Source organism: Anolis carolinensis, chromosome 2 (genome assembly GCF_035594765.1).
Source record: "Anolis carolinensis isolate JA03-04 chromosome 2, rAnoCar3.1.pri, whole genome shotgun sequence".
In the NCBI taxonomy this organism is placed as follows: domain Eukaryota; kingdom Metazoa; phylum Chordata; class Lepidosauria; order Squamata; family Dactyloidae; genus Anolis; species Anolis carolinensis.
The window spans coordinates 73,277,025-73,302,107 of record NC_085842.1 but is presented as its reverse complement, the minus strand read 5'-3'; the positions used below and the strand labels follow the sequence as shown (position 1 = coordinate 73,302,107).

Sequence of the window (25,083 nt, the reverse complement as noted above, 5' to 3'; positions counted from 1 at the left end):
ATTTATGCAGTCCAAATCCCATTGGCTTTTGCTGCCGCATCACATTGTAGGCTCATGTTTAACTTGTTGTCCATGAGGACTCCAAGATCTTTTTCTCATGTACTGCTGTTGAGCTAGGTGTCCCCCATCCTGTATCTTTGCATTTCATTTTTTCTGCCTAAGTGAAGTATCTTGCATTTGTCCCTGTTGAACTTCATTTTGTTAGTTTCGGTCCATCTCTCTAATCTGTCGTCTGCAAACTTGATGATAATGCCTTCTAATCCATCATCTGCGGCACCCCACTGGTGACTTCTTTCCAGGGTGAAGAAGACATATTGGTGAGCACCCTTTGGGTTTGTTCGCTTAACCAATTACAGATCCACCTAACCGTAGTTTTGCCTAGCATCATGACAAGTGTCATGTTCATCTTCTGTTACTTTTTGTGGCTTGTAAATTCAGTTTATCTTGAGAAGCACTAGGCATTTTTTTATTTTGGCAAACTTTTGGTATGGCATATTAATACAAGTCTTAGGACTTCGTTACATGGCCGGCGGCAATTGGTGGCAGTGCTCCTCTTCAGGGCAAGGCATGGGCCCTTGCCTTGCCCATCAGCAGGACAATCATATGAAGGGAAGTCTCCCATATTGCCAGCTCTATGGGGGTAGTCGCACACACTATAGGTGATCCTCACTTCCCTCCATGTGATTGCCTGGGCAGCCAGGCGAGATGAGGGCCCCATGCCTCGCCCTGAAAGGAGTGCCACCGGCCGTGGCCATGTGACGTGGTCCATAATGTTACTCTCAAATATCTTTAAACATCAGCATGCAAATTAATTGCTAGTCAGATTTCTATTCTAGGGCATGTAATACTCTATATCAATACTCTCTTTCTCACTCATACATACACTTGCCCTTTCGCCATCCCTAACACCTCTAATATTCAGGCACATTCCTCAAAATATTTAAATAAGAATTTAGAAACTCTAAAGAAGATGTGAAAGTGCCTAGGTCAAAAAATTGGACAAGGTATTTTAAAACCCATTGTGTATCTAACCTTCACACAGGCCTGTAGCCAGGGGGCATTTTAGGGGTTCAAACCACACCTGAAATTTTTCAGGTTAAAAAAACAACAACCTGGTTTACTCATGAATTTTAACTGGTTAACCAAATCCCCATGCTAAGTCTATGAGATGCAAAAAATTAAGAGTCCTCCCAGGCACTATCTCAAGCAGATATTGACAGGTCTGTAGTGGGGGGGTGGGGGGGGTGTTAGGGGTTCAACCCCCCCCCCCCAATTTTCAAAACCCCCTCCAAAATCTTTTTCTGGCTACGGCCCTGCGCTTCACACAACTTTCTTGAACACTGTTTTAAATATTTAAAAAAGGGATTTAAATAAAAACTGTGTTTCCTAACTATCCTATTTCAAAATAGAAAGAGTTTAATGTCTATTCATTTATTGCATGTACAGTCCTCATTTTCCCATTTTGTATGTAAATCTGACCCCTTTCAATTGCAGAGTAAATTCTAAATACAGGAGGGTTGAATAAGAAAATCTTTTATGTGCAGAACATGAGGAAATTGTTTAAAATTCATTCTGGTTCATATGATATGATGCTAATTAGGCAGGTGTTATCCAGGAAAGAGAAACATTATCTTACAGTTAAGCTGTTTCTACCATAAAGGGAGTACCTAAAAAATTGATGCAGAAACGTATCTAGCTGACACAGTACATAAAAGAGTGAGGCACATATCCTAATTAAAAGTGTCAAACCTTCTGCACCACAGTGTGGCAATGTTTGGAAACCTCACTTCAAAAGACATTCAAATACTTTTTCTTACTTTGCTGAAATCAAAGGGTCATAAGACTCACAGCTATTTCTGTCTACTCAAAGATGATCATTAAAATAGCATAATTCAGAGAAAATGCCTGGAAGAGGACTATCCCTCGACAGTAAATGAAACTATAGTTAGAATTCCTACAAAGCACTCTATGTAAGGAAAAAAAACAGTACTTTCAACGGATGGCAGGAAAGAAAACAGCTTTGGGGTATTGATGAGAATATTAAATTATTATTATTATTATTATTAAAACATTGCAAATAGTAAGATTTCTGCAGACTAGGTAAAATAGTAGGGAAAGTGTATTATACGTGTCATATTAAATTACTTATTTAACAAGAACAATGCACCCTACACCCACTTCCATTACTTTTAACTCTCCCTCACCATTTATCATTTCAGCTTTCTGTCAGGGTTGCTGCTGTGTACAGTTGATTCGGTACCAAATGAAACAAACGGTTCTATTAGAACTTTGTACTTGTAGCTATAATATAGAAGAATTGATGGCATAAATATCCATTGGACAGTAGTATCTATCTAAGAACCATTTTTTTTTTTGCAGAAATGCTAAAACACATGTTAACTGTGAGATAGATTATTTCTGTTTATTTTGACTTAAAATAAATTGCATCAACTGAATTCAGGTAAGGAAATAGCAGTGATTACTACAATTGCAAGAAAAATCCAAGGAACAGCTTTCCAAGCTTTGCAATAAATCTGCCTTAATGTCCCCACCACACCCCTTTCCTCTCCATGCAAATGTGCTTTGCAGTGAGTGAAGGCTGCAGCCAGCAACCTCTTAGTTTGGAGAAACATTTTACATTTAATTTGTCCTTACCTTTTATAGAAACCATGCAGAGGCTGGAGACATAGAAACTGCCAATAATCCAAGCAGAAGGCCTTTAACTTCAGCATTTTAAAACAGTTCAATTTGCAGCAAGTAGAGCCTGGTTCGCAATCTTTAACAGAAGAATATCCCACTTTTTACAGGAGGAAAAAAAAGAATACCAAATAGTATTACACGCGGCACCCCTCCCCTTTTCTAAGCAGGCAGCAGTGTGTTTTCTTGTTGCTACCAATGTATGCAAGCTCTTTATCCACATGGCACGGCACCTGCATAGCTACAGTGCACTAATTTAATACAAAGAGGCAGTGGCACAAAGGCTACAAATTCATTTACTACGGAGCCCCTTTCTCTTGGCTTCAGCTAATCTTCTCAGAGTCCTCAGCACATAACCCGTGATGATTATTTGTGTACACATCCACAAAAAAGAATAAAAATGTTGCCCCTTCAGGTCATCCCGGAATCTAATTGACAATAATAATAATAATTACTAGGATATATTCCAGTCAGGGTTCTTCCAGCCCCCACCCCTGGAATCCACTCCTGTTATATTCACAAATCATCAGGAAAATGATAAGCCAAATATTCCAGTCAGCTGAGTCCATAAGGCTCTAGGACACCAGAAGACTTAAGATGCGTCATGTGGAAACGCCTCAGTTCTGCAACTCAGCTGAATTCAACTTTCTTTTCCTCTCTTTTTCTTTTCCTAAAGGCAGCAGCTCCTCTGGTGTGAATCACATCTGCTCCATTGTCTGCCAGCACCTATGAGAAATGTTGGCTGCCTCATGGCTGGGAGTGGAAGGAGGTGGGGAGTGACAAGCCTAAGTGTGTGTGTGTGGACCCTTCCCACTCAGAAAATAAATTACGGTTATCTTAATCCCAGCACACTTTGCCAGTGAGGTCTCTGTGAAGGAAAAAAACCCCCACTAATCGTTTGAACCACATGGCGCACAGTGGGGCATGCTCCCAGCCATAAAAGCCAGCGGGAGAAAGCCTCCCCCAGATAGGTTTGATGCTATGGCAACAAGAACACATTGATAAAATCTAAAATGGAGGCCCGATGGCAGCCTGTCATTGGCTTACTGGGATATAATGCATTTGTAACAAGCCACGCCGAGGCACTCTCCTCAGAGGAGGATGGATTTTTTTTTCTGAGCCAGGCTAATTAACAGCAGTGCAAAACAGCAGCTAGTCCTCATTTAGTTACAGTGGATTCGCAAACCATTCCTTATTCTGAAGGGACCACAGAAAGCAATTAGCTGAGAGATGCTTTGGAGAAAAAGGAAGTTTAAAATTAGAAGCATTTTCTATTTAAATCCTTTGGGTGGAACAGGAATGATAAAAGCAGCTTTCATTTATGGTCCTTTGAAACCTCAAGCCATTTGGGCCTCTTTATCTTTTAAAAGGGAGGCTACAGCACAATTCTGCATTTTGAAAAAAGAATTAAGTTCAGCAGTAACTTCCTTCCCACATATTCCCACTGGCTAGAAGTGAATTATTCAAAAGGTGGGGGGGGGGAATCCTAGTTGCACTCAACTTATGTTTGGAGGGTCTAAAAATAAAGGCTTGAAATTGGTAATGAGTGAATATTAAAGGACTATTTGTGTGTGTGTGTCTGTACAGACAGTGCTAGAGATACAAGTATTTATTGGCTGGCATCAAGTGGCTCAAATCCAAATTAATGTGAGTATGTGTGAAATGACCAGAGACTAATGAAGATTTTTGTAGAGATCAAAAGATGTGTTGGTCCTTACAAGATTTTAGGGACTCATGATAAACTACAGTAGAGTCTCACTTATCCAACACTCACTTATCCAACGTTCTGGATTATCCAATGAATTTTTGAAGACAATGTTTTCAATACATCATTATATTTTGGTGCTAAATTCGTAAATACAGTAATTACTACATAGCATTACTGCATATTGAACTACTTTTTCTGTCAAATTTGTTATATGACATGATGTTTTGGTGCTTAATTTGTAAAATCATAACCTAATTTGATGTTTAATAGGGTTTTCCTTAATCCCTCCTTATTATTCAACATATTCCCTTATCCAACATTCTGCCGGCCCGTTTATGTTGGATAAGTGAGACTCTACTGTACCTTGTATATGTGTGGATATGTTGATCTCATATGTAAATTGGGAATGCCATTGTTAAAATTGGTCATTACAATCTCTTTGCTGAAAAGCTTATGCAAAAAAGGCCCATTCTGCGCCACCTCAATAATCCAAATTGGCTTCCACATTGCTGCAGAACTTATATCCCCATAATGCTGGTGGAAGAGGTAGGGTGGATCAGAAGCACCATTTACAACAGGAAGAGGGCTATGTCAGTGGAAGCTGTCTTCAAAATATTGCACAGAGGCAAGACTACAAAGCTTGACCACAATTTGGATTGCAAACTGATTAAAACCAAAAGGACTTTGCTTGGGGTCAGTTTCCAAGACAAATCTCTTCAGGTCGCCCGAGAGTAAGAGCATGGATAAGGAACCTGACCTTGATCTCAGCATCTCCTCAGCAACCTGAACTCAACCAACTCAAAGGGCAGCGGCCATCTCCTTTGGCTCCAGGTTGCATGAATCGAAACCACAGGACTCAAAGTTCGCTTTTGACAAGGGCATCAGTCTCAATATTTTCAGATCCATCCTCACACAGGTGAACTTCAAAAGCTGGAAACTAGCAAAGCAGGTTTTCTGGCCATTATTCTTTTCACTGCTGTAATTGGCTTTGTTTGTGTATAACTTACGAAACAGTTCAGTTCAAAACTGGATTTCTTTTATCGTGACTGCTCACTCTCTCTCCGTGGCCCACAATGCTTTGAAGTGGCTACCTGTTCGGGAACTGGCAACAGATGATAAGAAGCTTGCAGAAAGAAAACTAAAAAGGAATCCCAAAAGCCCACATATCTTTTTCCCCCCTGACATTACTTTGGCACTAAAACAAAAACAAAACAAGTCACAACAAGGGATGGTCACAGAGGCAACAGGGCAACACAAACCAGTGCTCCTCACCTTTCAAAAATAACTGCTGCTGCAGCAAAAGGATCAAGCAATGTAAGTCTCACAACCTCTGAGGATGTCTGCCACAGATGTGGGCGAAATGTCAGGAGAGAAAGCTTATGGAACATGGCCATATAGCCCGATGATATTTCATATACATATATATATATATATATATATATATATATATATATATATGTGTGTGTGTGTGTGTGTGTGTGTGTGTGTGTGTGTGTGTGTGTGTGTGTGTGTGTGTATGTCTATGTCTATAACAGGCAAGGGAAAACTTTGGCCCTCCAGGTGTTTTGGATTTCAGCTCCCATAATTTCTAACAGCCTGAGTTGAAATCCAAAACACCTGGAGGGCTAAAGTTTGCCCATGTCTGTTTTATAGCATAACACTAGTTTCTTTCAGTGAACCATTCCTGATCGACATTCATGACATTCATGTACTCATGTGCCATACTGAGCTGGGCAAGTGAAGGCAAAAGCAAAAACAAAGCTCTCCCATGTCCACAGTGTCATGACATGAGAAGTGGCTACATGTCTGCATGTAGAATATAAGAGTATAAAGAGGGTACTGGAATGGTATTCAGCTAGAACCAATACTGAGTTCCCATGGCTGATAACCCAGCCTTATAAGTATTCTTAATTGTGGAAACTCTTGACCATGTTCAACTAAACATGATACTGAAACCATCTTCAAATCTTCATGCTTAGCATAGACAGAAGCCTTTTGGGATAAGGTTTATATTAGTATTTGTATCTAAAACTGCCAGGTGAAATGAGCCACAGGACTCATGTCCCTTTAATGACCACACAAACAACACCTGCTGAAATTCTACAATTAAAGGGAGACACAAGCCTTCGTTTCACCTGGCAAGACTACCCATAAGGCAGCCCACATCGCCCATTTTAATTCCCATTTCGACTCAAAAGAGTTGCATCTAGTTCCATCTTGAGCCTTTGCTCCAATATAGGGGAGTTGTTGTTGTTATCTGCTTTACACCCATTACTGACTTATGGAGACCTTAATAATAATAATAATAATAATAATAATAATAATAATAATAATAATAATAATAATAATAACAACAACAACTTTATTTTTATACCCTGCCTCTATCTCCCCAAAGGGGACTCAGGGCGGCTTACATGGGGCCAAACCCGAATAAAAACAATAGCAATATAAAACACAACAATAGACAAGAGACATGCACAATTATAAAAATTTAAACATTACCCAATCAAAATAAATGACAAAACTAATAAAAACATGGATTAAAGCGGAGAGGTTGTAAAAGTAGACTGGGTAAAGTGCACCATATAAATATTGTAACACGAGGTGACTGATAAAGTGCTGCAAATTCTTGGAAGTGCAAATTGGGATGGGAGTAGACCCTGTGTCTATATCAAGTTGACAAAGGTAAAAAGTGCAAACCAGTACAAAAATGGTCATGGATACAGAATTGTTATGGGGATGAGCAATCTTTATCTAAAGGCCTGAGTGAAGAGCCAGGTTTTCAAGCTCTTCCTGAATGCTACCAGGGTGGGGACCTTAGGGTTGAATCTACAAAAAGCTGCATCCCAGCTCCACCCCATAGCATCCCTGCACTGGTTTGGCCCTTTTACTACCACATGCAGTTGTTTTAATACAAACTGAAATCAGTTTGGAAAATTATACAGGATCTCTATTACGTATCTACATAAAGTGCAGGAAGGTGTATCTAGCATGTACATGAGATTACCATATCAGTTAATGTGATCACACAGCCTCAGTAGCTGTGGGTTTTTTTTTTCTTCTGTCCCCATGTGGGCAAAACGTCAGGAAAGAATACTTCTGGAACCTGGCCATACTGCTAGGAAAACACACAACAACCCTGTGATCCTGGCCATGAAAGCCTTTGACAACACAATGTAGAAAGTTCTCTAAAGCCTTTTTGTACTGCGGCAGATTCCTGCACAAGATGTCTGAAATCTATTCAACACAACTTTAAACTACCATGAAAAAGAAGGACTACCAAGCACAGAATATCTGCACAAACTCATCCAGCCAGAAATGGCTTGTCAGGGTGATTTTCAAATCATGAAATATGCTGTGAGGAGTGCCGTAGAAGAGCAGGTAAGTCTTTGAAGCAGTTAAATTTACACAAAATTTACTGACGTACATACATATTGTATGCTCTCATCACCGAACCATCAATTTGGTTCTGATCTCAGATCCTGAATAGATGTATTAAAATCTGACAAGTGGAACAAGACAAGAGTCAATATGCTACACTTGATTGGACAGACCTGGTCAGTCTAACATTTCAAGGCTCAAAAATATCATATTCACCAGTTATTGAGACAAGAACACAAGAGAATGAAAATTGTCATGACCTAAGGCATCTGTTGGACTATTTATCCCAGAATCTGACAGTTATAAGAAACTGCAGTAGCAATCCACATTGCCTTCTCTAATTATTAGCATTAAATATTTTATATTTTAATGTTTTGCTTTGGTATTAGGAATGGAGAGTGCTAAAGTTACAGTACAGATACCCCCCCCCCCCCAAATTTAGTAGCTCTCAGTAAACAAATCTAATAAACTATCAGTCATCTGAGAATTGTACACATCTATGCCATAGATTCACTGGAATCCATAGAATTCAAAGATTTAACAGTTCCACACAGTATGCTTAGACTCTGACATTACTTATACATCATGTGCTACAAGGGTTGGCACATGTCAAAGACTTCAGAGCAAATCATCCTTCCTCATTTGAAAAATGAATTTCATAATGCTTGCACACCCTATAAAGGAGGCTTTTTAAAAACAAGGAAGTAAACCAAAAGATTTTTTAAATGAGGACACTCCTTCCCAGACAGCTTATTAGAGAATCAAACATGGCACATCATCTTCTCATGTTATTCTGTACACACCTTCTCCAAAATTTGGGATTTGATCCCTTGTGAGGATGCTTGTGGCGCACAGAGCACTGGTTTTTTCCAGCTATATTTTAAAAGTTTTGGAATAATTTGAGCGCATTTTTCATGAAAAAATGTAGATAAATATGACACATTGTATTTTCCCTTCTCCAATTAAATAATAATCTTTAAAGCTTTAGCTACTTCTGTATGTGAAGAGAATCACTAGCATTGTTTTGGGGCATAAATAACCAAGAAAAGGAGTTGTCATTGGGGCCAAATTGTGGGGGTCTGCACCGAAGTTTAATATGCACACTTTCATCTCAGGAGTGAATCCTCTTCCCTGCTTGGCGTCTGCTCTGGATCGCTTCATGCAAATTGTTCCTTAGACAACCATATAAAGGCAATTGCTAGCTGTATTTAAATGGAAACAAATTCATTACAAAGACATATTTATGGCATCTTCATTTGTTCCACCCTTGTGTGGCTGTGGGCTATATTTTGTATTTATATTTATATCTATGCATGTGATGGAAACAAGAAGCAAATGTGAATGACTTAAATTGTTTTTGAGGAAAAAGAAGCAAGGGGAAAGGCTAATCACTAAACAAGCAGGAGACATGGGTCCCCCACCCTCCTGGAGACCTTTTCCTTAACAACCTTACATAATTGGAACTTTCTTTCTAGTTAAGACTAGGCATTTGTTAACAATTATTTGGGGGGAATTCAAAGCGGATTAGAACAATTACACTTTTAAATACAGTCTTTTGTTTTTCTTTCTTGCAATTTTTATAGGCAAGAACTGTTCATCTTTTTAGCTATGAAGGACAGATTCTGTCTTAACACTTTGCAAACTGAGTCAGAAATATTTGTGGCAAGACTATATATGATGATGTAACACTACCTTTTGAACGCTATTTTAGATATGTGTATGTGTGTGTGTGTGGGGGGGGGGGGAGGGCAGCTACATACATGGTCTCACTTCATTTTCATTCCATGAAAATTTGTCCGCTCAAACAGTCACCCTCCCACTCTAATATGCACAAGAGTTTTCATCATGTTTTCAAGTTCCCTTCAAATGTGCTGTGAGGATTTTCAATATGAGACTTTGGATCTGGTCAACCCACAATGCTTCCCAGCAAGGAAAAATAGTTTGCCACTTCGTATTTTCAGTGAAGTTGCATACTGGTTAAAAAGCTACTTTTCCAAACACTTTGAGAGCCCCTAATACTGAGTATACTGTACCATGTTCAAAGAAAATGCTAATGGAGGCTTTTGTGAATGGAAGGCAAAACAATCTCAACATACATGCTCTCCATCTTTCCTCCCTTTCCCTTGGAAAACAAACAAGTAAAGTGCATTGCGTTTCATCTCACGATCAGCCTGAATATAAAAGCGCACTCTTTCAAAAGGCATTTTCCTGCTACTTTCTTTGTCTACAAATTCGGAAGCTTAAATAGCATAGTAACTTTTGGACATGGTGCAGCTTCTGAACTGTGATGTTCAGTGAGCCGCATTCAGCTGTTGTATATTCATTTATGGAATTCAGTGGCCAACAGCAAGTGAGAGCAGAGTACTCTTAGAGGCCATTAAGAAGAAACTATGAATAGGCTGAAAAAGTATAAGTAAATCTTCTCTTAAATAATGGTTGCCTTAGCAATCAGTGATTCAGAAGCCAGGCTTCTATAAGATACACTTCTGGTGAGATAATGCTCTGGAAACTTAATACAGCTTAAACTTACTTTATTTTGGCTTACAGGCCAATGAAATATTATTGAAAAGGAGTACCAAAGACAGGTAAAATATCTTCACAGCTATTTGCATAAAATGCAAATATTGGGTGCTGATAAGCTTGAGATGGATATACATAAATATATTCATATAAAGACAGAGATACATGTTCTTTACATTTTATTTGAAGACCAAGGCTACATATTTAAGACATGGATTTATTTATAACAGAAAAAATACAATCAGATAAGATAATAATGGACCCATAGAACCAGTGAAAATTACATACCTTAAGTGCTGACTTACCAAGTTCTCGTGATTCAGTGGGTCTACTTTGAACATGGTACAGTATAATCAGTATTAGGGGTTGTCAAAGTTTTGGAGGAGTAGCTTTTTAACTGCTATGAACCTTCACTGAAAATACAAAATTGCGAACTATTTTTTTCCTTGCTGGAAAGCACGGTGTGCTAATCAGATTCGAAGTTCCAGGTTGAATGTCCTTAAACACTGTTTCTAAGATATGATTATTTTTCTTTCTGAGTGTATTGCTATAGAAACTTTCAATACAACAGCACCTGGGTCATTCCTTAAGCAGATTCATACTGACAGTAAAGATAGAACCATTATTTACTTTCTTTCTATGTGTGATGACTCATGGGCCATGTAGTCCCGTTCCTAGTACTGTTGTGACAGATGAAGAGGAAAACTTGGGATTCCCACCGTTTCTGCCAGATTTGGAGCCCTTGCAGCTGCAGGATGTTTGCCCACAAGAAGTCAGCCAAACAAGCCTTGAGGAGAAATCTCCCCCATTTTCTCGCCGCCTTTATTATAATCAAGATAGACGCGCTCGGGAGGTGACTCGCCGAAGCGCCCGGATAGCTGCCAGACAATTAGATGATTAAGTCTTTGGCGGGAAAACAAGATCCTATATAGATGTTTGGCCACAAAGGATTCCTTGCGGAGTCAATTCGTCAGCTCGTGGAGTGAGATCGTGTGTAGACTTCGTACCCCAGTTCCCAGCTCCTGAATCAAGTTTCCAGCCCTGCCTTGTTCCACGGATTTCTATGGACTCAGTTCTTGTTCCAGGATTGTCTTGTTTCAAGTTGGACCTTGCCAAGTCTCAAGTCTTGCCTTGCCTTGCGTTTTAAACCACGGACCCTGCTTCTCGGATTCCAGCCTTGTTTTCCCTTCCTTCGGATTTACCTTGAGCCTCAAAGACTATGAACAGTTCCCCACACTATTGCTTGCTAAATAGTGTGTGTTTCGGTGAAGTGGATTATAACTTTGGACTTTAATATCATATATTGGACATTGCTTTCCTGGACTATATTTGACCTTTCCTGAAGGGTCTACTTCTGGACTATATTCTACACTTGTTTTTATTGACTTTATGTAATTCTTTAATAAAGATATTAGATAGATTCTGGCCTCAGCGTATGGTTATTGGTGCTCTGCAGCCTGGGTCCTGACACTATGGGTTGGATCCAGACACCCCATGAGAGGCATTTTGCTTTTGGGATGGTCCCATGGAAAAATTGAGGTAAGATGATTTTCACTGATTCTTCTTTCCCACTGCACTACCCAAAAAATGGCTCTAGGCATTTTTCAGGGATGAAGGTGCTTTAAGAGTAGCAATAATATAATTGAAAAAATATATCCCATTGCCTCTTCAATATCCCACTGCTATTCTCTTAAGAATACCAATAACAGGATTGAAAAAAATTATCCCACTGCCTCTTCAAGTAAGAAACCTTCCTTGGATCTCAGTCTCTGCCATAAGGGAGTTCTGCATTCATGAGAAGGAGTATCTGGAGGCAACCACCACCAGTTTCATGTGTGGTGGTTGCTGCTAAGGCGAAGGTAAGTGCCATTTTTGTCTCCAGGCTGGGGCAAAGGGGGTGGCTGTGTAAACAGCCACAGTCATTTCCAAATAAGAAGCGGTCCAAATGTTTACACTGGCCCAAAGTGCAGCGAAGATCTGGAACATCCCACATTTTTTAATCATGGGACAAGGCTAAGTTAATGTGAATGGACCCATGCATTGTGTGGATGGTGCAGAGTCCATTCATCCCCGAACCAACATACATTTGGCCTGGGTAGATGCCCCCCTAGTCCTAGCTGGCTGGAGTAAATATTCTCCGCAGACTCTGAGGGGCGGATTCCATAGATATGCCAGACTCAAACAATGTAGGGCTTTAAAGGCAACAACCAACACTTTCTACTTTATCTGGAAACTAATTACCAGCAGGGGAGTGATTTATGATGTACCAGTAACCAATCTGGTTGCCATGTTTTGAACCAACTGAACTTTCCAAACTTGGTTCAAAGATAGCCATTGGGTAAAGCGCATCACACTGTTGTACACTGAACTACTGTTTTAAGGTCCTCCAGTTCTAGGAAGGTGCACATCTGGCATAACAACAAAAGCTGACAATAGGCACCCCTGGCTGTTCCATCTATCTGAGCTGTCTTTTTGAGTGACAGGTCCAGAAGCACTCCCAGGCTATAAACATAGTCTTTCAAAGAGAGTGTAAACTAAATACAAACTGATTGACAGAACTCCAAACCCAGGATAGAACCCTTGACAATAACCACTTCCATTTTGTTTGGATTCAGCCCCAGATTTGCTTGTCCACATCTAACCCATTACCTCCTCTCGATGTTCATTCAGAGGAGGAACACTATCCTTAGCTGGGGATCTTTTTGAAAGCATAGAGAAAAATATTTGGGTGTCAGCAGCATGCTGATAGGATCCTGCTTCATGTTTAGAGATAATCTCTCCCAGAAGCTTCATGGAGATATTGAATGTAGCATTGGGAGCAGAATGGCATCTTGTGGCATGCCATATAACAGCTCTTTTTTTTATAAGATCAGCTTCCTCCAAGCACCATCTGGAATCTAACTTAAAGGTAAGACCAGAACCACTGAAGCACAGTGCCTCCAATTAACAGAAGGATGCCATGGTTGATGGTAGTGAATGCAAAGATGAAAGCTTTCTTTGCAGCACATTCTGTCAACCTATAGGGACAATATGTTCTCTATATTGTGCCTTGTTGAATATAAGTTGAGTTTTCCAGCCTCTGCGCTCCAGTCACTGTGCATCACATTTTAGCTTCTGGAGCCTCGTTAGAAACAGCTTTTGTATGAATAGTCTTATATAAACCCCCAAATGTATATGTATAAAATGAACAGCATTTCTTAATTAGCTATAAAATAGGAATAAGAAACAATATCACTTGTATAATAATTATTCCTGATGTTTTAGAATCTAAATTAAGAGGCAGATCTATTGGGATGTATGACATGAATACTTGCATAATGTATATTGCTAATACTGTGAGACAGTATCTACAGTTAAGGATGGTTACATGGAAGATTTGGTCATCTGCAGTACTATCTTCTATGATACCCTGCTTGGGCTTATCTCATTTGTTGCAAAAATTGTAGATGTATACAAATGCAGAACTATTCAAACCACACAAATTGTTTTTTGTAAATGGGCAATGAGCATATCTGGGCAGAGTGTTGAATCTAATGAACAAACCTTTTCTCTTGCTTCACTATGTCTACATCCAACCATAGTTCAAACAACAATTACTGTGCCACAGTTCAGACACACTGTCATGACAGGACTGGACATTTCAGAATGGTGCCTACATTATTGTCTTGCAGGGAAAAAAATGAAGAGGATCTTTGGGCTCTTTAACATATTTCAAAGCTATTGTGGCATAACCTTTTTGGAACCAAACCTTTCAACAGATACAGCAGTATCTGCATATAACACACAGGCCATTTATTATTTCTGTGTCACATTTCTTGACCTTCAAATCTGCAGTTTCTCTCTTGTTGCTATATATATGATAGACAAATGCCATATTTATCTTGAGATGGTGTGTGTGCATGTGTGGCAGGAAGGATGTGAATTATTACAGCTCTTTCTAAGCTTCACTAAAATTCAGTCCAAAAGTCTTTCCCACCTTTCTAATTCCATTACGATTTCAGCAAATTTTCATAAAGTGCTGGACTGAAAGATGACGAGTCAAATATTTGTGAAAGCTCTCCTAGATTTTGTATTATCATTAAATTAATATTATGCTATCACCAAGAACTGAAATTCAATTTGTATCTCTAGCTGCATTTAAATCCCTGAAGCTTTTGTTGGGCAACATTTACCAGACTGTACCATCACTCAGAGACTGTGTGTCATGTTTTCCTCCAATTGCTGCCAACTATATTAGTTTACAGCATCATGTGCTCCAGTATGATACATTCACAGGGAAGCCAGTCACCATTGGCAGATATTAGAGCAAATGTTACTCTAACCTGAATAAATTTTTATGCAGATGGTTATTTTGTTTTGTCTACACTATAATCCCATACCCTGTCTTGCACTTTTGAGAACAACACAAAGCTGTTCTTAGTTCCAGTGACATTGTGGAAATAATGTTTAATTCAGAACTGATATCCTGAGTGCAATCAGACATAGTAGAAACAACAAGTATTTGGTACACTCAGACATTTTTATGTGATGTATCTGTATTTCAAGCAGTGGCAAAGCCTTGAATGACAGGGAATACTCTTGAAATAGACTTTAAAGAGCATTTATTATCACGATAACAAGACAGGCTGGTGGAAAGACTACACATTAGGTTCCAGATCAAAATCCTCCAGTCATTTTGCAGAAAACTGAAAAAATGTTGCCATTTTTCCAGCTTCTATGAGCATTTCACATTAATAGCTGGCAAAGGGAAAGGCTTGAAAGAAGTGGCTTAGATCCAGCTAACCTCATGTGAAGCTTGGGAAAAAAATAAAGCTTGGATCAAAGAAGAAGCGGGAATAGACAAAAATCAGCTGTATTAGCATTTTCTACTGCCTTAGTTTAATATGGAAATATGCTACGAAGTTACACTGTTGCCCTTCATTTAGCTGTTTTGATTCAAAACAGCTCAGATAGTATTCTGCCTCAGAGCCATTTCTTTTCTTTTTTCTTTTTACAGCTAAGGTGTCAGTCAAAAAACACCAATTAATTATCAATAATTCAGGAGGGCATAACTCCTTGGTAATCTACGAGAACTATAGTGTCTATAAAGTGTTCATATACAATACATGCAGCTGGCCTACTAACTTGGAATTTTTCAGGTAGGTCAATGGGAAACTGATGGTGGTATATTTTCTCTTTAATACTTAATAAATACTTCCCCTGATATGAATTACTTACTGTTAATTCAGTAATTAGGAGTGCAACACACAACATTAAAAATGAGGGACGGGTGAGTTGGGGGGAGGGAAACATAGTTACAGCCACCTCATGTGGATGGTAATTGCGTTGCTGTCTCTTTACCTGTGTTAGGCTTTGAATATTGAAAAATATGCCACAAGTTTTTGTTTGTGTTAGTAATAGCAAAATAAATTTGTATAATTAGATCACAAATGTGTGGTACAAATCAACTTTTGATTTGTTAAAAAATATGTAGCACATTGTACCTGAGCGGATCAGTTGAAAGGCTGCTTCTTGTTTCCAAGGAAGTCCTTGCAAAAGAATAAAATTAACAATGTTAAACATTTGACAAGCTAGCAAAGAAAGACCCATATAAATTATATAACAAGTGATTTAATATTTTAGAAAATTAATATCTTTATACTAGAACAGAATGAATGATATGATTTTAACATGGTCTTAAATTCTACAAGTTGGTTTTTTAAAAAGGTAATGTAAATCTCAATGCCATACCACAAAAAAGCTTCTAACATGCCAAAGTAGTGCTTTGAGATATTAGTTCTATTGATCTATACATTGCTACAAATTCAAAATGTAAATATTTATTCATTTCTAACTGGACCAACAGACACAAATTCTTACTACATTTAATAATGTACAAATATTGATTGGGTGCTATATTATTGCTGTATATCATATAATATGCTTCAGAAAATCAGATGGCTCTAATATTTTTGTTCATGGTTTCAAGCCATTTACAGTACCTATGTTCATCAATCCCTGCTGAAATTTTTACAGAGGGTGGACCTGCTGATACAAGAACTCCACCATCTCATTGAAAAAGTGTGGATGACTGAGAAAATCCCAACAGATTTCAAGGATGCCACCATCACTACTCTTTTCAAGAAAGGGGATAGAACAGACTGCGGAAATTATCAAGGTATCTCCCTTCTAATCTCTGCTGGGAAAATCCTCGCAAGGATCCTTGCAAACCACCTTCTCCCTGTTTCTGAATACACCCTACCAGAATCTCAGAATGGCTTCTGCCCCTCCAGAGGAACAGTGGACATGATCTTCACTGCTCGACAGCTCCAAGAAAAATGCAGGGAACAAAATCAACCTCTGTATATGGCATTCATTGACCTTGCAAAGGCATTCGACACAGTAAATTGCAGCGCTCTCTGGACCATCCTCCAAAAAAATCGGGTGTCCTGACAAATTTGTGAACATCCTTCAGCTCCTCCATGATGACCTGGTGGCAACAGTCTTGGACAGCAATGGCTCCCAAAGTGACCCATTTAAGGTGGAATCAGGTGTCAAACAGTGTGATATTGCCCAACCTTATTTTACATCTTCATCACTATGATACTTCATCTTGTTGATGGGAAGCTTCCCACCGGAGTGGAAATCATCTATCGGACTGATGGCAAGCTATTTAACCTCAGCAGACTGAAAGCCAAAACCAATGTCACAAAAACATCTGTTACAGAACTCCAATATGCCATAGTTTGTGCACATTCAGAAGACGACCTACAAGCCACTCTAAACACCTTTGCAGAAGCATACAAGACACTCAGCCTCTCATTGAACATCGAGAAAACCAATTTGCTCTTCCAACAGGCACCATCCAACTCCTCTGAAATGCCAGAAATACAGCTTAATGGAGAAACACTAGAAAATGTAGACTATTTCCGCTACCTTGGCAGCCACCTCTCCACAAAAGTAAACATCGACACTGAGATACAACACCACCTGAGCTCTGCGAGTGCAGCATTTCTCTGAATGAAGCAGAGAGTGTTTGAGAACCTGGACATCTGTAGGGATACCAAGGTGTTTGTTTATAAAGCTATTGTCCTCCCAACCCTGCTATATGCCTGCAAAATGTGGACAGATGTCACACTCAACTCCTGGAATGATTCTATCAGCTTGCCTCTGAAGAATCCTGCAAATATCTTGGGAAGGCAGGCGGACAAATGTCAGCATGCTGGAAGAAGCAAAGACCACCAGCATGTTCCTACGCTATCAACTCTGCTGGACTGGCCATGTTGTCCAAATGCCTGATCACCGTCTCCCAAAGCAGCTACTCTACTCCCAACTCAAGAACGGAAAACAGAATGTTGGTGGACAGGAAAAGAGATTTAAAGATGGGCTTGAAGCCAACTTTAAAAACTGTGGCACAGACACTGAGAACTGGGAAGCCCTGGCCCTTGTGCGCTCTAGCTGGAGGTCAACTGTGACCAGCAGTGCTATGGAATTTGAGGAGGCATGAATGGAGGGTGAAAGGGAGAAATGTGCCAAAAGGAAGGCATGTCAAGCCAACCCTGACCAGGACCACCTTCCATCTGGAAACTAGTGTCTTCACTGTAGAAGTACATGTGGGTCAAGAATAGGGCTCCACAGTCACCTACATACCCATCACGAGAACACTACATCTGGAAGACAATCATCCTCAGACAACGAGGGATCACCTAAGTAAGTAAGTCATCAATTGTTTTAGATACTATTTTCAATATGCCACTGCAACATGCATGATTTAACACATTTGTGGGCATAGCGTGGTCTGTGTTACATAAGTGGCTCTGGGTCCATTTTTTATGGCCCATGAAGCCCCAGACCATCTCCCCAAAGCCACTGAGCCTCACAGATGTCTTTTAAAAAGTAATGATATTTTTGGGGAAATTTTGCCCTTAAACCTTTTGAAAAATGGGAATCTCGATAACCTTTTGGAGATTTTATGATCTTTGGAAAGGCATGACTTTGCTAGAAGTCCTAACCTTTTGAAATATGATGCCATAACCTCTTGGTAAGAGTATGCCCTGTTAGAGTCATAACCTTTTGGGAAAATGGCATTCATGAAAGGCAATCAGGTTTCTCAGCTGTTAGACTGATAAACTTAGATATTTCTTTTTTCTGTTAGGAACAAAGATATGCCAATGCACAAACACACACACATGCATAGCAGAGTTTCAGAAGTGTTCTTTTCAATTACCCCAAAACATTGAATCTCCCATAAAATATATTTGCCCTGAAATCATGCTCTCAAGAGACAAAAATAAGAAAACTTCTTTAAAAGTAACATACAGCAATGGGTTTATTTAACGTCATGTTAAATGTCATGGAGTGCCGCAGGGTTCCTTCCTGGGCCAGGGTTCTGTTCAACATCTTTATTAACGACTTTGACGAAGGGTTAGAAGGCACGATCATTACGTTTTCAGATGACACCAAACTGGGAGGGATAGCTAACACTAGAGAAGACAGGAGCAGAATTCAAAACGATCTTGACAGACTAGAGAGATGGGCCAAAACTAACAAAATGAAGTTCAACAGGGACAAATGCAAGATACTTCACTTCAGCAGAAAAAATGAAATGCAAAGATACAGAATGGGGGACAATGCCTGGCTCGACAGCAGTACGTGAGAAAAAGATCTTGGAGTCCTCATGGACAACAAGTTAAATATGAGCCTACAATGTGATGTGGCTGCTAAAAATGCCAATGGGATTCTGGCCTGCATAAATAGGAGTATAGCATCTAGACCCAGGGAAGTCATGCTCCCCCTCTATTCTGCCTTGATCAGACCACACCTGGAATACTGTGTCCAATTTTGGGCACCGCAATTGAAGGGAGATGTTGACAAGCTGGACATTGTCCAGAGGAGGGCAATTAAAATGATCAAGGGTCTGGAGAACAAGCCCTATGAGGAGTGGCTTAAAGAACTAAGCATGTTTAGCCTGCAGAGGAGAAGGCTGAGAAGAGACATGATAGCCATGTACAAATATGTGAAGGGAAGTCATAGGGAGGAGCAGGCTTGTTTTCTGCTGCCCTGCAGACTAGGACGCGGAACAATGGCTTCAAACTACAGGAAAGAAGGTTCCACCTGAACATCAGGAAGAATTTCCTCACTGTGAGGGCTGTGGAACTCTCTGCCCCGGAGTGTGGTGGAGGCTCCTTCTTTGGAGACTTTTAAACAGAGGCTGCATGGCCATCTGTCAGGGGTGCTTTGAATGCAATTTCCTGCTTCTTGGCAGGGGGTTGGACTGGATGGCCCATGAGGTCTCTTCCAACTCTACTATTCTATGATTCTATGATTCTATGATTCTATGTATTCAGCATACAGGCATTTTGCTTATCAATCCAGTTTCAAATAGATTTGAAGTAGTTTCTATGTGTAGGTAACATAGGGCATCTTTCTCAGAATCAAAACTCCATAATCTAAAGCATCTATCTGTTCTGAGAGTCTAATAGAGTTTCTGTCTAGTCTGATAGTACAATGGAGTCTAATGGCTTCTGTTCCTACTGAAGTCTGAAGAATACTGTTCTAAAATGGAGTCTGAGTCCTGAACAAGCCCAGACCTGATCACATGGCCTGTAGCCCCTCCCACAACAAAGAGGAAAAAACTGCAAACCAATACACACATATATAATATAGTAAACAATCTGAACCAAATACACAACAAACAACTAGTGGAGGCTTGAGAAGGTTGCTATTTCCAACAAAACCATGCACACACCCCTTCAGATATATGAAAACAATGGCAACGAAAGCAAAATAACAGTGCTTTAACAGTATAGTGTGATATGGTCCTAACTGGATAGCTTACAGTGGGTATGATATTTATAAAATGGGCTAGGAATAGATGATATTCCGGAGTCTGCCACCTTAATTCTCCAGAGGAGAAAGGGTAGACCAAAGATAGGTTTAAGATGTCCCAAGTCTTGTGAGCATGTAAAGGGATTTCCACCACATAATTCCACCATAATTGTATGCTTAATATCCTGCTGTCATCCAGATATCTGCATAATAAATTCAGATTAAAATCCTTCCTTCCCTTAACTGTTTAAAGCACACCACACTAGTAACTCCCTTCTTTCCTCAATAAACATGACACAGATGCTTTTTTTTTTTATGAAAAAGAACAATTTCTAACCTCATATGTTCCTAGACTGAGATTTCAGTAATATGACTAGCCTTTTCACTTGACATAAAAGTGAAGAGAAAAAAAACCTGACACACCTGCATAAGTCCACATCATCTTAACTTTCCCCTTTCAATTTTCATTTATGGAAATAAAACACTATAGAAAATAATGTAGTTGAAGGCAATTTACAGGAAAGCAAGGGATTGAAAACCAGATAAACCTCGCCCTCCTACAGCTCCACACAATAAGAAGCATCAAACACCCTTTGAAGTAGCTGTTCATGGGCTTTGGATTATGCTTTCTTTGAAGACTGAAATCCTGATAGGAGCCCCAATTTTGTGCTCTGTCTGGCCTGCCACATCACAACATTTTACTCCTCACATGGAAGCCATGGCTAAGTCCACAGCAAAGGTCAAATGGCACCCTGGGAGGAACATAAATAAAGAAAGAAGGGGGAGTGGGTGCTGACAGATATGTCCTTATGTTTGGGATCATTGGTCCTGAAAATATGAAAAAATGAAATACTATATTAACAATAATAATAAAAACATCATTGGCACTGAAAATACCCTTTCTGAAAGAAGCATTCATATGTACAATTCTCTTTTACCCCAGTCTCACTCTTTCCTTAATAAGCAAGGAACTGTTTTCCAATGAAATTGTTATATGGTACAATGGAGTGCAATATATGAAGATTTTCTTATATATTATATATTATTATTCTTGGCATGTCAGAAATATGTAAAATTATAACAGAGGGAATGATTCTTAACTTGGACAAACTGTCAGCATTTTCTTCCTTTTCTAAAAAAAATGCTGACATATAGTCTGGCTATGTAGGCAATCTGGCTACAATCCTTATTAGTATTTATAGTCACAGTTGTGCAACTCTTCCATGCACAATAATCCCTGTGGTTTTTTTAACAGAGAGAAAGAGAAGAGGAAGAAGTACAATCTGAAATAACTGATCATATCAAAGAAAAAAGTGAACTGGGATCATTGTGATTTACACATAGGCATACATGTAAATTATTCCTTTAATCTTTAATATAGCTAATACGAATAGGAGTGGTGGCACAGAATAAAGAAAGAGGTGACTTTTTTCCCCCTAAGAACATTTTATTATGTACAAGGTTTTCTAGAGGAACAGACATGAAAAGATGCAAGAGAAAAATGTTGCTCACAGGAATAACTTTGATAGTTATGTCAGCTTTTCTCAAAGGAATAACAGAACTGGGTGACCGAATTCTACTTTGTCTTCCATAATGCTCCAGGCTTGCCTTATTTGAAGAAGTCAGTTAGCTCAAATTAAGTCAAATACATGATTTAATCAAGGTATGTGTAAATCGCTATAGTTGAAATGAGATAGCAAAGCAGTGTACAATATATTTCTATTAAAGTTTTAATAATCTGTGCTGAAAATTAATCACCATCCCATTTGCTTGTTCTCCTAAAAATATTTTTCTTTGTCTCACAAACATTTAGGCAACATCATGTTGTGAAACTTCTCCTTCTTTATCCCATGTTATCCTCACAACTTCTAAGTCATTCTGGAGTGTCCTTCAATCCTACAGAGAATATGTTGTGGTTGTACAGAGAACAGGGCATCTATTCCACTAAAAGTGTCTGTTCTCCTATCAGACGAATGCTATAGGATTTTAGCCTTACATTGAGGTGGGTTTCGTACAACTTATCATGAAGTGCATTTACAGCTCTGGAGCTGTGCCAAGCGGTATGTGTCATGAAAACAATAGTGTTAGGCTTCTCCTTCCCATATGCTGCAGGGATTTCCTTGGCTCTGTAAAGGGGTGAGAAATAGCTCCCAAATTCATTGACCAAATGGGCAAGACTGGAGAGACGAGCTGAAGGTTTCCCTCTAGTCAGGTAACCCATGATATAAATCAGCTCCCTATAGCTCCAGCCTCAGTTGACTTTGGAGCTTTGTCCACTCACCCTCCCTTTGTTTTTGGTTGATGTCATGTTTAAATGTATTTATCTTGTAACAACTTTGGGATGGTTTCGATATGGGATCCAAATCCAGGAAGAAGATGTTGCTGGTTTGCATACCCACCAAAGTAACTGGAAGTGTCCTTATGGTATCATGGTATTGTTGATACAAAGCTGAAGGGGGTGGGCAGTTTGTCTTTTGTCACACATCCCTGTAGCAGAAGAACAACACAGTGGTGACTACTCATGTGGAATCCCATAACTCTCATTGCAGATGCTGCCCGAGAAGAAAGCTCATTTGCACAACGTATCGACAAAAGGTTGGGTTGATTGATACTGGTTCTGGACCAAAGTGATCACCAAGTCTATGTCCACCTGTAACCATCAACATTTTCTGGCCTAATTTTCTCAGACTGTAATTTTGAAAGAACCATTCACTTATTTATTTATTTATTTATTACATGTATATCCGATCTTTTCTCCAAAAAGCTCAAAGTAGCACATATGGTCTTCCTTTCCATGTTTATTTCCTCATAAACTTCCTGGCTGAATGGGACTTTGAATGTGGGTTTACCTAGTGATAGTCAAATCTAACAATGATGTCACTTGGGAGAAAGATCCACATGGAAAGCTGTTGGTGTGAATAGTCTCCTATAAGCTTCTGTCAACTTTAATCAATTAATCATCACTTCTTTCTCCAAGAGAAGTTCAAGCACCATGATACAAACACCAAAGTATTACAGGCAGTTACTTCATAGGTTCCATAAAGAGATTCCATTTTCAAACAGATATATTTTATTAACTAGAAGTTCAAAATAATGTAGTTGCTTCTTGCAATCTATTTAATCCCCCAACAGAAGCATAGCTAAGCATATTGTGAATGAAATTTACATATGCAACCTCACTCCTTTTACCATTTTTCGTTACTTTTATAATCACAGAAAGTTTTTCAAGTGTGTACTTAGCTAGTTTTCAAAAATGCAAAGAGTAATAAATTACTTTCTAAAATGGTAGTCATAACAGTGACTAATTGCATAAGACCCTTGGAACTATAATTTGGAAGTTTTAAAAGTAACTTCTTATAATAATGCACAACTTAGATTTTATTATCAATTGTTATTTAAAAGCAGTGTTAGTAGTTAAAATGCACCATTGAATTAAAAACAAAAGTGTTATGTGAAAAATACTATTTAAACCAATCAGCACAGTTTGTCATTTTAATGATTTAGGTTGTTTTTGCCATATTAAAATCAGTAAGACATTGCTTTTCATTCATCATCTGGAAGCAGAATTAAAACAGTAGTTCCACAAGGCGCAACACATAGGGAAAGATTATTCTGTAATTGTTGTCTAGGTTCCATTCAGCAAAAGCCTCCTCAAATTTAAATTAGACTGTTACTATTGCAATGTTAACCTCTTGCATCTTGTAGAGCAGGCAGGGTCAATAATTTTGCAAATACTTCAGCTGCTAATCAGGCATTTCATTTTCCCCCACCAGAATGTCCTCTAATTTCATTAAAAATGCATCATTGCTATTTAAAAAAAGATTATGTGAATCCAGGAATAAAAACTAACATATAATAAAAATTATATGTTAGTTTTTATTCCTGGATTCACATAATCTGTTATTATATGTTATATAATTCAGTAATATTGCTGCTGTTTAGAAGCAAATAGAAAGGCAAAAGTCATAACAAAGAAGCTTTTAATTAAAACATACAATTGCTCTACACTGAGTAATTTGGTGCTTCCATTGTATTTTAAATTAAACACATACCAATGAAATCATTCCATCTTTTTTCAGACAACAGGAAAACACTGTAATAACAATCCTACCACAGAATCCAATATCTGGGGGGAAACTGAATTAATTTAATTTTATTTCAGTCATACTTATAAGTTATACCAAAAGATAGCTTTCAATATAGCTTAATGTCCTAAGGGTTTGCTAGAGTCCTTATAAAACTATAAACATTTTGGAGAATGAGGAATCCAGATAATATGTTCCTTATATTTAAACTGGAAAAGATTGTTTAACACACCCCACTGTGACACAACATATATAATTTTAATACAGCTTTCAAATGGTTTCCCTCCTCCCTTTTGTTTGCTTTCAGCACAGTCTAGTGGAAGTGAATAGTGATGAATTTTAAGGAGGTGTCTTACATGTGTCTTCCTGAATTTCTTTGTTAAATTGACAATTGTAAAGGGTGAGCTAAATTTACTCGTAATTAAGTTTCATTTAACAGAGTCTTTGCATAGGGAGTGTCAGCTAGTTTACGAATATGGGTCTGTCTTGTCCTCAGAATATCTTAACACAACCATATTAGGATTATTTTGCTTCATCACTATAATATTTAAACAGTCTTCCTCTCAATGGACTATTATTTTTTTGTACATAATAAAGGCATGATAATGAGATACCAAGCCATACTGATTAGCTGATTGCTTCAGTCAAACCTTGATTGTGTTGAATGACATGAAACATTTGTGTGGCCTCAGGGATTAGGAGAAAAGATACAAAAGAGCTTGTACACAAACACATTAAAACAGCATACATTCTTCCTAAAGCCAGAGAATGAGAAGAGTTAAGCTGTCTAAAACAATTATATCCCGGCAGAGAAGCAAAATTTCTGTTCCCATTTGTTTTCCCTCTGGGCACTTTTTGGTTTTAGACTCTTAAACTTGTTTCTAG

The 25,083-nt window shown here is 38.7% G+C and overlaps 1 protein-coding gene and 1 pseudogene across 13 annotated transcripts in view; one reads left to right on the top strand and one right to left on the bottom strand.

Annotated features, from left to right (window-relative positions):
* The window catches only part of iqsec1 (IQ motif and Sec7 domain ArfGEF 1), a 453,315-nt gene that overhangs the window by 205,043 nt on the left and 223,189 nt on the right, over positions 1-25,083 (bottom strand). For 7 of the 13 annotated variants that reach the window (XM_062973848.1, XM_062973849.1, XM_062973836.1 and 4 more), the window contains one exon: positions 15,790-15,834. The exons of 5 other annotated variants lie outside the window; for them this stretch is intronic. In XM_062973848.1, the coding sequence (XP_062829918.1) occupies positions 15,790-15,834 (45 nt within the window). Of the gene's footprint in view, positions 1-2,655; positions 3,590-15,789; positions 15,835-25,083 lie in introns of those variants that run through there. One more of the 13 variants, XM_062973844.1, reaches the window with a different exon arrangement.
* LOC134297161 (signal peptidase complex subunit 1-like) lies at positions 5,193-5,766 on the top strand (annotated as a pseudogene).